Source organism: Mastigoproctus giganteus, chromosome 7 (genome assembly GCF_048544385.1).
Source record: "Mastigoproctus giganteus isolate SK-2022 chromosome 7, ASM4854438v1, whole genome shotgun sequence".
NCBI classification, from domain to species: domain Eukaryota; kingdom Metazoa; phylum Arthropoda; class Arachnida; order Uropygi; family Thelyphonidae; genus Mastigoproctus; species Mastigoproctus giganteus.
In genome coordinates this window covers 193,376,801-193,395,286 of record NC_143581.1, presented here as the reverse complement: position 1 = coordinate 193,395,286, position 18,486 = coordinate 193,376,801, and the positions used below count along the sequence as shown (strand labels likewise).

The following is an 18,486-nucleotide window of genomic DNA, read 5'->3' as shown; positions in this document are numbered from 1 at the left end:
TTGTGGACCTTGGATGGTTGGAGACTGGTCTCATGGTCCAAGTCCCGTTTCCAGTTATTTTGCGTGGACGAGAGAGTGTGTATTCCAAGAGCATTCCACAGATTTTACCACCATGGAATGGCTTCATCGTTCACCAGACATGAACTTTATGGAGCATCTTTGGGATGCTGTGGAAAGGTCTGTTCAAGCTTTGGATCCTCCACCAAGGAATGCAACAGAATTATGGACGGCGGTGCAGCAAGCATGAATGGAAATACCTGTGGAATGCTGTCATGAACTAGTGGATTCAATGCCACACTGTGTGACTGCCCTTATCCAGGCAGGTGCCTACCCATTACTATGTAGGTATCCTGCAATTTCTGTCCACTCGGTGTATAATGAAGCAGTATTTCCTGCAGAAGAGGGCCAGATTTAGCCTGAAAGTTTATTCTTGTTTACGAAGCAAAACTGTATATGGCTAGGACTTTTTTGTATGTAGTGATCAAAGGGAACAAAAGCAAGAAGGGAATGTGCCACTCTGAACCCTGTCAGCCATGCATCAATTATGAAAAATATGCCTTTTCCAGAACTAATAGGTAAAGGCTGTATTTCCTTCATAGACAGGTGGTTCATAAGTCTTACACTATTTCAAGAACTGAAACAACATGGATTTGCAATCTGTGGAACTGTGACTCTGCAAAGAAAGAAAGTGTCAAAGGAACTATTGTCTGCTAAAGTGAAGAAAGGAGATGTTCTTTGCTGTACATCGGTCAGCTTATCAGCAGGGACGGGATACAAAGCATGTCTCAGTGCTGTCTACAATTCACAGAGGAACAGAGTGATACTGAGAAATGAAAAAAAAAGTAGTAGTGAAGAAGCCAGATGAATGTAATTGAATACTGTAATTGTAAATAATGTAATTGTAATTGAAGCTGTAATTGAATACATTTCTGGCATGGGAGGAGGTGGTATAGGAAACTTTTCTGTCACCTATTGAACATTGTAATAGTAAATGTGTGCATTGTTTACGAGAAAAGTAGTAGACAAGAGGAATCCCTCCCAGAATTCTGGCACAAAGTGATCGATTGATTGTTAAAGAAGTATACAACGGAGAGGACATCTTTTCAGGAAGATGTTTGGAAATTGATGCATCTGTTTGTCAGAGAAAAGCACTCTCCCTACATATACATATTCCACCAACTATAAAGAAGTTTCTAAGTACTGTGTGTGTGTGTGTGTGTCCAAAAGAGGCACTGGCTGAGGCCATAATGTACCAAGAAGGGTGGAAACAAGGTAGGAATATTCCTATCTAGGTTGTTTTGGTAGTACAGTCCATTCCGGTTATTTGAGACATATCAGGGCTAGTGCATTTTGGCCCGATTAAGCGGCTGCCCCAATTATCCGAAGTTTCACGTAAATAGTTAAAAATACAATGTAACCCCCCCCTTTACAATTAGTTCACTGTACAATGAAATCACGTTACAGCGAACTCACCATAGTAAAGTACTGTTCACTATACGATGTGTGGTAAGCACCGGTCGTTGTGATCACGTTTGTGAATTGAATTTTAATTCTATTAAACAGCGATTCTAATTAGAGAAAATAGGACGAATATTATCCACAGGCTATAAAAGTAAAGATATATCAAGCACAGATTTACCCTTTATTACCTTACCAATTAAAAAATTAAATGATACGTGAAAATCGGAAGAATATACATGATAATCGGAATAATTAATATGTACTGTAATATGTATATACGAACTAGTTGACATTTCTGTTCACTGACATTTGTGGGTGGGGGTTAAAATTTAAAACAGTAAAAAGATAATAACAAAGAACACGGCATGCACAAATTGTAAGTAACACGATACGTGCAAGTGAGAACGGAGTAACGAGTTACAAAACTTTTTAAAAATAGGAATGAAGAGAAGATCTGAAAATTAATTTTTTTATATGATTGAAGATTTCATGGAAGTGTAAACACATTTCACCATAATAACCCACAGAATTCCAGCTGTCGGTATTATCGCAAATTCAGTAAGATCGAGTTACTGTCCGTTTATGATAGATTTCACTAACAGAAAAGCCCAATAAACAGATGACTGCTAATTGTTTTTATTGTTTTATGGTTGTGACCTCCAGAATTTCGACTGAACCACGTGGTACCGTTGGAGACAATCGTAGGGTAATCTCCAGTGCTGCGGTCTCCTGCCCTGATTAAACAGCATGCTGTCCCAATTAAGAAGTAAACTCTGGCTGTTTTCTCGATTGGTTTCTGTTTTTTAAGATTTGCCCCAAATAAATGGCTGCCTCGATTAACCGGTGGCCCAAATAACCGGAATCCACTGTATAGTAGTAATAGCAAATGATGCAAGAGAGCAAAGCTTATATAGCATCAATCAAAAAAGTTCACCCATCCATACCTTCAAAGAATTTATTTAGTACTTCCACATCAACAGACAAAAGCCTGTTCCAACAATCAACCACCCGCTGGTTGAAGGCAAACTTCTGCACATCTGTTGATACACTTTCGAAGTGCACACCAAAAGAAAGTCTTAAAACTTCATTTTGGCAATATTTGTTTGTAACATTGTTCTAGTAACGTGCCACCTTATTAATTAATGTTTGATAACATTTGGCTTTAGATTTTTTATTTAGCGAAGTTTTCAGGTGGTGGTGGTGAACATTATCAATAAAACTCGATATGTTTTATAAGAAATCAAACCCTGTAGGGAATGAAAAAGCAAATTTTAAGTCACTACCGAAGAGGTTAATAATATGAGATATTTGTATACAACCACACTATAATCATTTAAACTTGAGGTAAAAAATTAATCCAACTTCCTAAGAAGAAATAAAATGTACTTTTTATATTATTTCCCAACATTTTTTTTTTTTTTCTTTTTTCTTTTTCTCTCATCTCTTATTTTTCTACCCTACTAATTAATGTTTGAAAGTTTGGCATTTTGTTGTACAATAGGTATTTTATTATTTAAGATCTTGGGTCATGTAAGTTTTTCCGCAGAGGTATTCAGGGCTCTCATCCTGCAGAATATGAAGATCCTTGTTGACATTAGACTTAAATTTCTGTAGATTGTAATTTTCAAGGAAATACATGTGAAAGGAGGTTGTTCCAGAAAACAGAAGTTGAAGGAATAAATGAGGAAGAAGAAAAGTTGGTTCAATGAGTTTGAAGTTGGATCGTAAAAGGATGCTAACTGGTTGTGTGTTCAGACCAGTTTGGAAGAGAGGGAAGGGGGAGATTATAGAAGCCAATTCAGAAGAACAGTGTCCACGAAAATATTTATAAAAAAGGCATGCAAAAGAAAGAGAGAGAACATCTATGAGACAGAGTGGAGAGATTTGATGGATTTGGGTCATTAATTAACCTAACTGCCTTCCTTTGAATGGAGTCTAGAAGCTTGAGAAAGATTAAGAGGTGACCACCCCAGATATAGGAACAATATTCCATGGTAGAGTGGATTTGAAATTAGTACAGAGTGAGTAGCAATTTAGAAGAAAAGTAATGCCAATAGCAAATGAGAAAACCCTTAATTTTTAGATGTAGAGGAAGTAATAGTTGTGACGTGCTTATGCCAAGAGAGATTAGAAGTCAGGGTAATCCCCAAATAGAGATATTTGATTTTGTCTAGAAATATATTATCAAAGGTAAGAACAGGTGCAGAATAATTGTCTTATAATGGGGGATTTTAATTTCCCAGATATTGACTGAAATTTGTGGGTTGGTTACTCACACACTAGCAAGCCTTTTGTGGATTTATTGGATGATTGTTTTCTACAGCAGCATGTTCGGGAGGCAAATAGAGGGAGTAATATCTCTCAATTTGATTATCAGTAGTGATTCTTCATGCACTAAGAATCTGCAGATAAAGGAACCACTAGGTGGCAGTGATCACAGTGTGCTGAAGTGGGATTTACTAAAGAGGTAACTGCCATCAGGTAAAGGTAAAGGGAAGAGTTTTTGCTTTTGTAAAGGTGACTACGGTGGTCTGAGACAGTATTTAAATTCTGTACAGTGGGACCAAGTGATGATGTTACCAACAGCAAATTCAAAATGGGAAGCATTCAAAGAATTAATCTTGGAAGCTACTAGGCATTTCATACCAACTAAGAAATATTGTTCAAGGTTTAGGCCTAAATGGATGTCAGATGAACTAATGAGACATATGGCAGAGAAGGAAAATGTATGGGATACATATAAATTAACTGGTGACACAGAAGCCTATAATAGATATAAGCTAGTCTGTAACCAAATCAGAAAGGTGGTTAAGCAGGTAAAGGCAGATTACGAGAAATCCTTGGCAAAGGATGTAAAGAAAAACAGCAGAGAATTCTTTATTTATGTAAACTCTAGAAGGAAGGGGATGAATTAGATTGGTCCACTTGATATCAATGGTTCAACTGTTGATGATCCTGCTCAGGTAGCTAACAAACTAAATGAGTATTTTGCATCTACATTCACACATGACGAGTTATTCAGGGAGGTGAAAACCAGAGGTGAATTAAACTCTGGCAGTGAGCTAGATAATTTTGTAATAACTGAGAGCAAAGTGGAGGAGAAATTGTTGAAGATAAACATAAAAAAGCCATCTGGAGTGGATGGGATCTATCCAGCTATATTAAAGGAAGTAAGCAAACCCTTAGCCATAATTATGAGAGCTTTCTTGGACGGAGGGATACCCATGGACTGGAGATGTGCAAATGTAACCCCAATTCACAAAGTAGGATCAAAAGGGGACACAAGTAATTACAGACCTGTTAGTTTAACTTCTGTTCCATGGAAATTTATGCAGGCACTGGTTTAAGAAACACTGCAGGGTCATCTAGACAAGACTTCAGTTATAACTCAGACACAGCATGGATTTGTTGGGGGGGAAGTCTTATCTGACCAGTTTGATTGGATACTATGATGTGGTCACAAAGGAACTGGATGCAAAGAATAATTTTGATATCATATATTTGGATCTTACAAAGGCTTTTGATACTGTTGCACATGGAAGGACTGCTGCACAAATTAGAGCAGTGTGGCATTGGAGACAAATTGCTGCTATGGATAAAGGGATGGTTGAGTGGGAGAAGGCAGAGTGGTAATCAATGGACACTGCTTTTCGTGGACTGATGTTATTAGTGGAGTCCCCCAGGGTTCAGTGTTGGGTCCATTGTTATTTTCATGATGTCCAAGTTAGCAGATGATACAAAGGTTGGCAGGGTTGTTAATGACACCAATGACAGTACGCCTCTGCAACAGGATCTAGAAAAGTTGAGTAGATGTGCTGAGAGGTGGCAACAGATTTTAACATTGAAAATGTAAAGTACTGCATATGGGAAGCAGTGACCCCAGAGTAACGTATCAACTGTGTGGTACTACACTGACAGTGGTAGAGAATAAAAAGGACCCTGGGGGTAATTGTGCAGGCAGATATGAAGTTTTATGAGCAGTGCAGACAGTCTGCAAGAGTAGCTCATGGTGTCTTGTCAATGATATACAGGAATTTTTCTAGCTGGGATAAGGCAAGGAAACTCGAAGATGGCGATGCAGTGTGCTGTCATCAGCAAAACTGTGAATAGAAAGTGGAAGTGGAGAAGGTAGAAGACAGATCCATCTACCATCACCTGCAGTGACCAGGCAGAGAGAAAACTAGATACCCATTTTCAAAAAACTGTTGGCAAACCGTAAGGTGGAAGCTTATTTAGAAGGCATTTATGCCAAACACAATCAAAAGCCTGTGAATTGTCAAGAGCAACTGCTGAGTTTCACCAAAAGTTTCCATTGAATTTGTCCATGGATGGGTAACATAAGCCAGTATATCACCAGTGGATCGACACTGACGGAATCCATACTGGAAATCATTTATCAGATGGGCGGTTTCTAGATGGTTTAGGATTTGGAGGTTAATGGATTCTCTATTACTTTAGAAAGAATTAGAAGTAAGTGCAATGGGACAATAATTGGATTGGAGGGATTTGTCACCCTGTTTAGGAAATGGCTGGTTATCAGCAAATTTTCAAAGGGAGAGAAAAACACCAATGGAATAAGAAAGTAAAGGCCACACGGAGTAGAAGTAAGCTTAGGAGCACAGGTTTTGAGAACAAGTGGAGGAATAATGTCAGCACCTGATGCTTTCTTGGTACGAAGACAGGGTTTGAAATGTTGGAAGACATTTCTGTTCATGTTCGATCCAGTATGATCAGATGTGATACTCTTTCATTTCATTTCTGATGATTTTTGTATACTTAAATCAAGATATGGATGGATATTGATGCAGGAGAGATGCAAAAGAATTGAATATCTATAAATTGAGCATAAGGAACATATAGTCCACAAAGAAGCGAGGAACTGTGCAACATCAGGAAAAACCGTGCCAGAGTTCATACTCTAGCAACAAAAAAAAAGACAGATGAGAAGAATATCTGAGGGGAACTATACTGTGATTGAGCACAGAGAACTAAGAAACGACAACACCCAAACAGATGGTGAACATCAAGACTTTCTGATGGAGGCTCACTATAGCCATAGTAGCTAATGCGCCAATAAACAACCGTACCACACACTTTCTAATGGAAGAACTGGAGCAAGTGATTAAGTCAATGAACAATAAAGCAACTGGCATTGGTAACATCCCAGCCGAAAAGTTCAAGTACAACAATAGCTCCTCAATATTTTCAATGAAAACCTCAATGGAGGAAACCTACTTGACTTTCTGAGATCCATCTTTATTCCCATACCAAAAAAGACAGGAGCAGCAGCAAAATGTGCTTAAGGTATGTTCGTGTCAGACGGCACCTGGGATTTCTCCCATCTCCACAGAAAAATGTGCAGACCACTGCGCAATAAGCCCCATAAGCCATACCATGAAAGTTCTCTTGAAGATTATTCTATGCAAAATTGGAAAAGACCAGATGGATTTTAAAAATGGATTTGACACAAGAGAAGCAATATTTGCTGTGAATATACTGGCAGAAAGAGCAATTGAACACCAGCAGAACCTTTTCTTCTGCTTCATTGACTTTAACAAAGCAATCGACTGCTTGAGACACGATATCCTATTCCAGCTCTTGAACAAACATTTGATCCCAAGGAACTAAGGATACTACAGCTACTATATGTTGAGCAAGAAGCAGCAATCACTGTAGTGGGAGAAAACACAGGCTGGGTACTAATCCAGAAAGGAGTGAGGCAAGGTTGTGTGTTGTCTCCTATGCTGAAACCATTATAGATATAATAGAAGAGCCTAAAGAAGGAATTACTGTTAATGATTCAGTTATCAGTAGCCTGCAATACACAGACAATACTGCCCTCATTGCAGTATCAGAGGAAAAGTTACAAATACTCCTCAACAAAGTTGTAACAGCCAGCAAACAGATATGCTTAACAATTAATGCCAAAAAGACCAAAACTATGGTCATAAGCGAAAACACCTCGCCTAGAATCAAAATATGCTGGCAACTCCCCCATCGAACGAGTGAATAGCTTTAATTATCTAGGGAAGATCTCACAAATAATAATGACCAAGGCACAGAAAATAGAAACAGTCGGTATGGCCCAAAAGGTATTTAAGAATTTTAAACTGGATTTTCAGAAAAGATATCGAATGTCCAAGTGCTACACATGGAGCACCCTCCTATATGGATGTAAGACCCATGTCATGCAGAAATCAGGAAACTGGAAGCCTTTGAGATGTGGACACTCAGAAGAATGCTCAAAATTCCATTGACAGATTGGGTCACCAATGAGCAAGTCCTTAAGAAGGCAAGGACCACAAGAACACTACTAACTACAATTGCAAGGACAACTGCCTACCTCGGGCATATTATAAGAGTCCCTCAATATGACCTGCAGAGACTAATCCTGCAAGGGAAGATTAAGGGCAAAAGAGCAAAACGAAGACAAAGAAAAAAAGTGGCTTGATAACATCAAAGAATGGACGGGGGGGGGGGTCTTTCGACACAAGAACTAATTCACAAAGCAAGGGATAGAGTTGGCGGGAAAATGTTGGTCTCCGACATTCAAATTGAACACAGAACCGGAAGAAGAAATCAAAATAAAAATCACAACATTAAAAGTAATGTGCTGCTTTAATTTGCATATTGTGCATGGCTGAAAAAAAGTCATGGAAAAAGATTGTACTCTTTTGGGTTGTTACCCAACAACCTTTGGGAGATAAAAAGATATGTCCTCTGTATGCCCACTATATATTTCCAACACATTTAAGGGTTTTTTGGTGGAACTTTTTTTCAAGAACCATTTTAAGTTCTCTTTGTTTGTATCTTCCTCTTGTGCCATTTCCTGAATGAAGAACAGATGAAAAGCTTTTAAGTTATGTAAATAAATGATCACATTAGAATGTTGTTTGTTTTTTATGGATTTCTGTTTGATAACTTCATTTTTTTAAATTCTGCCTATTTTTTGCTTATGTTTTGGGTTTTGAAATTGATTGAGATTATTGTCATTTTGTAACAGGTATGTCATTAAATCTTTTATTAATAATTTTAATTAATTGTCTACTGACATTTGAGTATATATTCTTTAATTGTGTGTACTCAAATGTCTTTTTCAAGGGTACACACTCTTTAATAAAGCAGACACTCCCTTTTTCTGATTAAATGCATGTAATTGCCTTAAATTTACATCAGAACAATCAAGGAAGGTTTATTTATTTTATTATTTTTATTTTAAAAGCAAATATTAAGACAATTTCTTCATTTATAATTATAGCTTGGAATAGAAGATATAAATTTTATTTTAGCCATTTTATTATTCTTCCTCATTTAGTAATATTCTTTTTATCTTATAGTTTGGAGGAAGATTAGTTTCCTTTGTTCATCAGCCCTCTCTTGTGGGTCAGCCAGGGCAACCAGTATCTCGCTATGTATATGTTAGTCAGGTTATCACAGAACCTGACCTTCTAAATAGAACTGCAAAGCTAGAGTCTGCTTTGAATACTGGAAATTTGTCAGAATTTTGCCAAAATAAAGTGGATCATTGCACAGACAAACAGCAGAAGATGACGTGGAGCTTCCTTTATGTTAGTAAATAATATATAAATAAAATCATTTGTAATGTTAGTGTGTTTTAAATTATTAAGCTGATGAATTTATGAATCTACGTGCTTCAGTGCTTTCCATTGTAAATATCATTGTTGATTTCATTTCATAAATTTTTATGAACTAGTAATATATGCAAATTCCATTTTTAAATTTAATAAGAGAAGCGAGTACTTCTTGCATTAGAATAAATGTATTTATTTTTAAATAAATGTATATAAAAACATCTATCATTATGATTTTTCTATTACTTCACCAGTATCTGTAAGGAAAAGTCAAAGAAAATGTCAGATAAGACAGCAAAAGATAGAAAAAACCTTAATGTTAATAATTAATTAATTAATAATAATATAATTTGTCTTAATTTTTAATATCTTAACTTTAAATTTTAATTTAATTTTATCATTAAGAATTAAGTCACTATCCGATATGTTTAAATTCTCTAAGTTAAAATTTGAGACAAGAAAAGATTCTTTCACATTCTCTTCTAAGGTCTTAAGTAGCTGTTCTTGTACTCTCGTGCCCAGTGCTGAGATCCATTGTTTTCTGTTTAGATATTGGCTCTCTGTGGGTGGCCAAAGTTTTTTAAGGTTATGATGATTCATCCTTGGGGCCATTTGGGAGCTCAACTGATTTTAATAATACTTTTTTTTTTTTTCTTTCAACTTCAGTCTAATTATTTTTCAACTGAATAGGAATTAAGGAATTGTGGATGTTGTTGATAATGGTTTACTAATGGTTAAGAATTAAATAGCACCCTTAATTCCTTATCAGTTAGTAATACAAAGAATAGTTCCCTCCTCATAGCCCAGGACCAGACCACCTACAGACACAGTATCTAAACAGAACACAATCATCATGGCTTAGAAGCAGGGAGCCATAGACAACCAGTGCCTAAACATGAAATAGTGGAGCTCAACAGTGGGCTTGAGTACAAGCACAGGTACTTAGACGTTCCAAGGCAATGTATATCCTTTGCCTAGTCATGGTAATTTGGGAGTGAACAAGTATGCATCAATAAGGTAAATGAAAATCTTTTATAATTCTTGATACTTTAACTTTGAGTATTTAGACATAATCTGTAGTGACTTAATCCTTAAAAATAAAATTAAAACTAAGATAAAATTAAATAATTAAAATTATATGAACTTGCAATTGCCATTATGAATTTTGCTGTCATTACAGCACTAAAAGTGGTTAGAGGATAATTTTAATACATTTCTTAGAAGAAATATCTAGATTTACATAGGGAAAAGTGTTTAATTTCTCTTCTTAAATTTTATCATTGAGTACTTAAACATATGGTACTTGCTTAGTGTAGCACTGAAGGATCATATTAAATTGTACTTTAATGCCTATCTGTAGTCTTAACTTAATGGAGCACATTCGGTGGTATTTCAACCCCCACTGGTTCAATATTTTAAAATTTTCTTTTGTAAGAATAATTACAATAGAATAGTTAGAATAATTTCGTATGCTTTTAGATGAATAAGATATATCAATCTATCTGTATCTTAATGTTATAGTACTTAATAATTTAGTTTATGGGAAACTATGCATATATTTCTTTTACCAATGCATAGTTTTTGTTATTGCATAAAAGTAAAATATTTTAACTGCATAACTTTGGATAATGACATTGAACTTTTTAAAAATTAAAATTTAAAGGAAAAATTATGCAATTTTCAGAACTCTTCCTCTTAATTACAATGGGTGATAGGATTCCAGAGAGAGAGAGAGAACCCAGGAACATTACCCACATTTATCTTCATGTGGGTATAAGAAATAAACTTAATATTCAACATTAAATGTGCTTATCAAGTGTGTCTTTAATTTTAATAATGTCTATTCAGCCATGTGAACATTAAAGTTTGATTTCAAAGGATCTTTGTACATATTTTATACGAAAGTTTGTTTGTGCAGTATATTTAGTTTCTAATTTTTTAGAAATTAGCTGCTTAAGAGAATTGAATATAAGTAGAATTTTATAAATTACAGCATTTCTTATTCATAATACAGAGTTGGTGATATATAGTTAGAAGCAATGCAATTTACCAAGAAGTTAATTATCAAAAATAGTTAGAACAATTCATTTAAATGTAATTAATAAAAAAACAAATATAATATTAAAATTAAATAAAGTAATATAGGCATGAAATGGACTTCATGATTTAAGTTGTGCAAATTATTTCTTGGTAAACTGACATATGTCCCATGTATATTCAGTTTGCAGTTTAAAATTGTAAGGGTGTCATGAATATCTTTAACAAAAACACTTATTCACTCTGAAATATTTCCACATGACTTTCTTTCTATCCCATTTTCATTTACAGTAAGGCATTAGCATTAGTAGAGCCATTTGATGCAAGAAAGCAAGCTTATGCAGCATCAGCCAAAAAAAAAAATAAAATAAATAAAAAAAAAATAACCACTTCCACTTCACCCCTCTTCGTTCGAAATACCTGTCCAGCTGAGCCTTAAACTTCTTTAGGCTATCAACTTCCATGACAAGGGATGGAAGTCTGTTCCACCAACCAACCGCCCGCTGGCTAAAGGCAAATTTCCGCACGTCTATCCTACATCTGTCTTTCCTCAATTTGAATTTATGCCCTCTCAGGTGATTATTCTGAGCAAGAGGAAGAATACCATCAGCATTGAGCATGCTCAAACCATTCAAAGCTTTATACACTTCTATCAGATCACCTCGCTGGTGCCTAGTCTCCAGACACTGTAATTTGCCAAACTTAAGCCTTTCTTCGTAAGAGCACCCCTTTGTTCCATTCATTACTCTTGTTGCCCTTCTCTGTACTTGTTCCAGCAACTCTACATCCTTCTTGAAATGAGGCCTCCAGTCCTGTATACAAGGGAATAATCACCTCCTTATCCCTGCTAGAAAAATTCCTATATATCATTGACAATACACCATGAGCTACTCTTGCAGCCCGTCTGCACTGCTCAGAGAACTTCATTCTGCCTGCACAACCACCCCCAGGTCCTTTTCATTCTCTACCACTGTCAGTGTAGTACCACAGAGTTGATATGTTGCTCTGGGGTTGCTGTTTCCCATATGTAGTACTTTACATTTGTCAATGTTAAACTTAATTTGCCACCTCACAGCCCATCTGCTCAACCTTTCCAGATCCTGTTGCAGCAGCAAAGTGTCAATAGTGTCCTTGACAACCCTGCCAACCTTTGTATCGTCTGCAAACTTGGACATTAAGCTTGATATACCATCATCAATATCATTAATAAATACAGAAAACAATAATGGACCCAATACCGAACCCTGGGTCTCCACTAATAACATTAGTCCACGATGAGCAGTGTCCATTGATTACCACTCTCTGTCTTCTCCCCCTCAACCACCCCTTTATCCATAGCAGCAATTTGCCTCCAATGCCACACTGCTCCAATTTGTGCAGCAGTCTTCCATGTGCAACAGTATCAAAAGCCTTTCTAAGATCCAAGTATATAATATCAAAGTTATTCCCTGCATGCAGTTCTTTTGTGACTGCATCATAGTATCCAATCAAATTGGTCAGGCAAGACTTCCCCTTAACAAAACCATGCTGTGTCCGAGCTATAACTGAAGTCTTGTCTAGATGATCCTGCAGTGCTTCTTTACCCAGTGCCTCCATTAATTTTCCGGGAACAGAAGTTAAACTCACAGGTCTATAATTACTTGTGTCAGCCTTTGATCCTCCTTTGTGAATTGGGGTCACATTATATAACTGGATAGATCCCATCCACCCCAGGTGCCTTTCTTGTGTTTATCTTCAACAATTTCTCCTCCACTTTACTCTCAGAGATTACAAGATTCTCTAGCTTACTGCCTGAGTTGAATACACCTCTGGCATTCCCCTCGCTGAATGACTCCTCATGTGTGAATGTCGATGCAAAATATTCATTTAGTTTGTTAGCTACCTGAGCAGGATCATCAACAGTTGACCCATCGATATCAAGTGGACCAATCTGATTCATCCCCTTCCTTCTAGAGTTTACATAAGTAAAGAACTCTTTGCTGTTTTTCTTTGCATCCCTTGCCAAAGATATCTCGTAATCTGCCTTCGCCTGCCTAACCTCCTTTGTAACTTGGTTACAGATCAACTTGTATCTATCATAGGCTTCTGTGTCACATGTTAATTTGTATGTATCCCATGCATTTTTCTTCTCTGCCATATGTCTCATTAGTTCATCTGACATCCATTTAGGCCTAAACCTTGAACAATATTTCTTAGTTGGTATGTAAAGCCTAGTAGCTTCCAAGATAAGTTCTTTGAATGCTTCCCATTTTGAATTTGCTGTTGGTAACATCATCAGTTGGTCCCACTGTATAGAATTTAAATACTGTCTCAGTCCATCGTAGTCGCCTTTACGAAAGCAATAACCCTTCCCTTTACCCCTAATGGTAGTTGCCTCTTTGAGTAAATCCCACTTCAGCACACTATGATCACTGCCACCTATTTGATTAGTGATTACTCACTGATTTATATGCTTTGTTCCATATTTTTAATATTATTAACTTGTCTTCCTCTCTAGTTAAGTAATTGCGGTTGAGCTCAGAATTATTGGAAAATTTTTATGTGTAAAATGAAGTAAAAGATGAGAAAGAATAGAAAGCAAAAAAGAAGGGATGAAAGAAAAAAATGAAACTAGAATAAATAAAATTATTTATTCTGGTTTTGCATATTATCCACATGTACAAGTCACATGCTAAACTCTTATCTGTATTATTTAATAGTCATGCAGCTTTGGAAGACAGATTCTAATCTTTGCACCAGTGTTATTTTCTAATTTGTGATACTAACTGTTAAATGTTATTTGTGATACTGGTGCAAAGATTCTAATCTTTGCACCAGTATCACAAGTGTTATTTAATTGGTTATGTTTTATAATGAATTAAATATAACAATGCATGCAATTTTCATATTGTTTCAGTATCTGTTAAAATAATCCCAAAACCTTTTATTATTCAACTGTAAACATAACTCAATATTAGAGTTTAAAGCTTTGTAAGTTACCGATCTACCAACGTTGCTAATAGCTTTTAAGCTGATGACCAGCAAAAGGCTGATTTGCTGTTCTGTGAATAACATACAGATCACTTAGGTTCCATATATTATTCACAGGATGGCTTATGTTTGGTAGTCAAGGTTACCCGTTATCTGATGGGAAACCAATAATCTCAAAACACTTGTTAAGAGTAATGGTACAGATTTTAAACTCATGGCAGATTAGCCTTTTGATGATGCTGTTAATTTAAAAGTTATTAGCAACATTGATTGACCCGTGAGTAATGGTGTTGGTTTCTAAGGAGAACCTAAGCCCTGGTGACTGATTTTGTGCTGTTGCCCTATAGGGACCAGAGCATCCTCAGAAACAAATTGTATTCACCTTCAGGTGCTGTGTTGAAATATAACTGTACAGCCTTTATTATTGAACTGTGCTGGGCAATCGTGGCCCAGTAATAATGGGTTAAAGGTATGTGTAACCTTTTTTATACATCTAATTTGGAAATTTTTCTTTCATATACTGCTTTGCTGTTCACTTAGATTTGATATATCACTTGTCAGCAATTTGCCAAATTGGATCATCTGTAATCTGAGAAACCAGTAGCCTCAGAACAGCTGTCACTGTTGCATCTCAAATTTTAAACAAATGGCAAATTAGACCCTTGGTGATGCCAATTACTTAAAAAGATCACAATTTTCAATTTGTCTGTTTTTCTTCCACAGGACTTTGCTGCTTACATTCTGTACCTTATTCATTAGTCAGCATACATTCACAAGTTGAGACCATCTGTTTTCTAATGAAGACTAATAATTTCAAGGAAGCTGTCGCAGCAATATGTCAGATTTGCCTTTAGGTGATGCCATTATTTAAAAGAAGTTGGCAGCTGACTTTGATCTGGATAATGATGTCATTTCTATGTTTAGTTTTTGCACACGCTCCGGAGCTGACTTTCAGCTACAGTCAATGGAGGGACCAAAGGACCCTAAAAGACCAAAATTGAATACAGAAATGCATAATTTTCACACAGTTTGTCTTTTCCAGTGTTTGTTAATATGTTTACAAGCAAATTTTTTTTGTAGTGGGTTCCCCCCCTCTCATAGATTTATCCTTATCCTATGCAGTTTTGAATGAGATTAAAATCATATTCTTTAAGCTTGGAGAGTGATGACAAAAGGCCGAGTTTAAGTAATCTAGATCCTCTTAATAGAGTTCGATCAGGTTACAATGCTTAAAACTGGGAAGCGGAATACTGTCTGACTTCCAGCTTAAGATTAATACAGAGCATCCATAAAGTCCTTGTGCACTTTAAAACTGCAATAACTTAGATTTCTGTACAAGATAAAAACAACCTGTAAAAGGTATTTTATTCAACATAATCTCCACATTACTGATACATAATTTTAGTACAATTTTCCAATTCCATAAAACACATTCTTCATTTTTTCACTGTCAGCATTAATTGCATTATTTTGTGATCCTGGTATGATGATCATTTAAAGAGTCAGCTTTTCAGGAGTAAACCACACTTTTAACATGCCCCCATAGTAAAAAAAAAAAAATCCAATGGGAACAAATTGGGCAAGCAATTGGCCCAACTCTGCTGATCCATCCATTTAGGAAAACTGTTTAAAATTTATCGAATGTTCCAAGCAAAGTGCCAAGGTGCTCCATTTTGCTGAAAAACTGAATTGGCTTCAATTCTTAGTCATCTTAGTTCAGTAATACAAAAATCCTATGGCATTGCAAGATAACTATCAACATTAACCACCCTTTCTTCAAAATAGAAAGGACTAATTATGGTGTTTTTCCCAGGGCACATCAGACATTGACTTTAGGAGAATCTCTTTCATGTTTCCAGATGTCTTGTAGTTTCTCTATTCCCAGATAAGGCAGTTATGGCAGAAAGGCTTTATTTTTGCTTGTTAGTTGAACTTTACGCATTTTCCGCTTTACTTTATTTGCACCTTCATATTTTTATTAAGTAAAAATATTATGTATTTTTAGTTAATGTCCTTCATTTTACCTAATGAGAGGATTCCAGATTATAACTAGAAATGTCACTCTCTGTAATTTGATTATTTAATTGCTAGATAGTAGTTAGATTAAGCTCTTAGTTTAGTTTATGATTAGTAATTAACATTTACTGCCTGCCAATAAACTGAATACTAATTTATATGAACAAATGTAGCCTAAAATTGTAGTTTTATATTATAAGCACATTTTTTACAAATGTTATCTTAAGCATGAGTGCCACTGTTAATAATAGTATTATACTGTCCGAAATAAGGTAGGATTTTTAACCAGTCACAAAAAAAGCATTTATGCATCGTTTTCTCCTGGTTCTTACACCTATTTGTTTGGAAAGGTTTCATTTTGACTATTCTTATCACCACTAATATATCACCATGCATTCTTACCTTCCGACAATGAAAGCTGTATATACTACATGCCCCTTTTTGTTCCAGGCTTTCAATTCAGGTGCTGTGTTAGAAAGGAAAAGAAGAAAGATTTTTTTTTTTATGTAAATGGCATAATCTTTCATGAATTTATCTGCAATATCATAACAAGTTACTTTAGTAGTGCATTACTTCAAGTAATTGGCACTTCCCTAATCAGATGAAAATGAATTACAGAAGTGCTACCTGAATGCAGAACAGGTTAACTGCTAAAAATGGTTGTTACACGTAGTATGAAAAATGTTTGCAGACAACAAAAAAAAAAAAAAAAAAAAGTTTAGCTACAAAAGAAAATAAATAATTAAAAAGTGATATCAGTTCCATGATGGTACTTGTTTGCATACAGGACTTGAAGTAGAGCACCACCAGGGTCAGGCTGAAAAGAGTACACCTAAGAAAATAAAAGTATATATTTGTTTGGATCAGTAAGTTTACAGAGGGGTCTTAGCTTGGTCCCAAAGAAACCAATGCTCCTTGAGATTTTTCTTTGTACCGTCTCAGTTATAACAGAGATAACAAGAAAGCCAACAGAATGGAATATCTTATGCCATACCCTGAAATAGATGTGGAAATGCAGTTGGGTGGGGGAAGGGTATCAGTTATGTGTTGCACGCTCAAATGCTGGGCGTGTGAAAAAAGGTGGGAAATGGTTAAAGTGAACTGTACATGTGTGACAGGTGAGTGGGCAATTAAACAAATGAGGCAAATGGGCCAGCAAAGGGGAGAAAACTAGACAAACAAAGTAGTGTTGAAAGACTCTAAACTTTGTCTTAGAAGAAAAAATAAGTGATAGCAGAAAAATAGTATCTCGAATATTGCTTTCAGCCAGCCTAATCACTTGTGAGATATAAGAACAGCAAAATGTAATTGGAAGAAGAGGAATGTAATGGTGCTCGGGCAGTCCGGGATTGCATAACCCGTACCCTAAAGTACCTCCCTGGACATAGCACTGGCCATTTGTTTGTCTAGTTTTCTCCCATTTGCCTTGTTTGTTTAATTGCCTACTCCCCCGTCACACGTGTACGGTTCACTTTGACTAATTCACACCTTCTTCCTCCCTATGCTCGGGGTTACTTTAGTTGTTATAAATTCGCTGGGAACTGTCGGCTTACTTCTTTGGTCTTCATTACAACCCTGTTATGTTTGCTTCACTCAGTTCGTCAGTAAGTTGTCATATCCTTGACTATTTGCTTTTGTCCTGATATTTTGCTTTCTTTGTTAAAATTCAGGTAGGCTATTCATTAATTTTTTCTCTAACTGGAATAATTTTAGTTTATTTTGCATTTTACTTATTTATTGTAGTATTATAGTATTTTTTTGGTTTTAGTTTTTATTTCTTTTTCTTTTTGTCTTTGTCGTGTCTGCCATGTATACATCATAACAGAGGCTTGCTTATTGCTGTGTTTCCTTTGGTTTTGACTGCCAGCCGTTGATGGTGTAGTTAAAATATTAGGACCTACAGAATTAAGTACCATTTATATATTTTCATTTAATTTTATGTAGCTAACCTGTCAGGTCAGCACTTATCTAATCCATTTGCACACACACACACACACACACACACACACACACACACACACACACACACACACACACACACACACACACACACAGAGTGTCTCAAAAATACAAGGCATAACTTCAGGAATGAGTTCCTCATATGTAGACAGTAAAAATATTTTATAACAACATAGTTCTGGAAATGCTTGGTTTCCGAGTTTTGAAGGTTTGTCTATGGCACTTAACTGTTCACATCACCTTATAGTAATTGTTCAAAATGTCCACCTTCTGCCTGAATACAGGCCTCACATCGACATCTCGTGGATTTGTGAAGATGATGCCAAATTTTTGGCATGTTTTGTATTGTCTCACAACCTGCCACAATTCGATTGCGAAAAGTTTCCACATCAGCTACCGGAGTCGAATACACCAATGACTTTAAATGGCCCCACAAGAAGAAATCTAGTGG

The 18,486-nt window shown here is 36.0% G+C and overlaps 1 protein-coding gene across 2 annotated transcripts in view; it reads left to right on the top strand.

Moving 5' to 3' along the window:
• Sec31 (COPII coat complex component secretory 31) overlaps positions 1–18,486 on the top strand; it is a 267,687-nt gene that overhangs the window by 119,963 nt on the left and 129,238 nt on the right. For both annotated transcript variants that reach the window (XM_090378035.1, XM_090378034.1), the window contains exon 11: positions 8,799–9,029. In XM_090378035.1, coding sequence (XP_090234161.1) covers positions 8,799–9,029 — 231 coding nt within the window. The remainder of the gene's footprint in view (positions 1–8,798; positions 9,030–18,486) is intronic.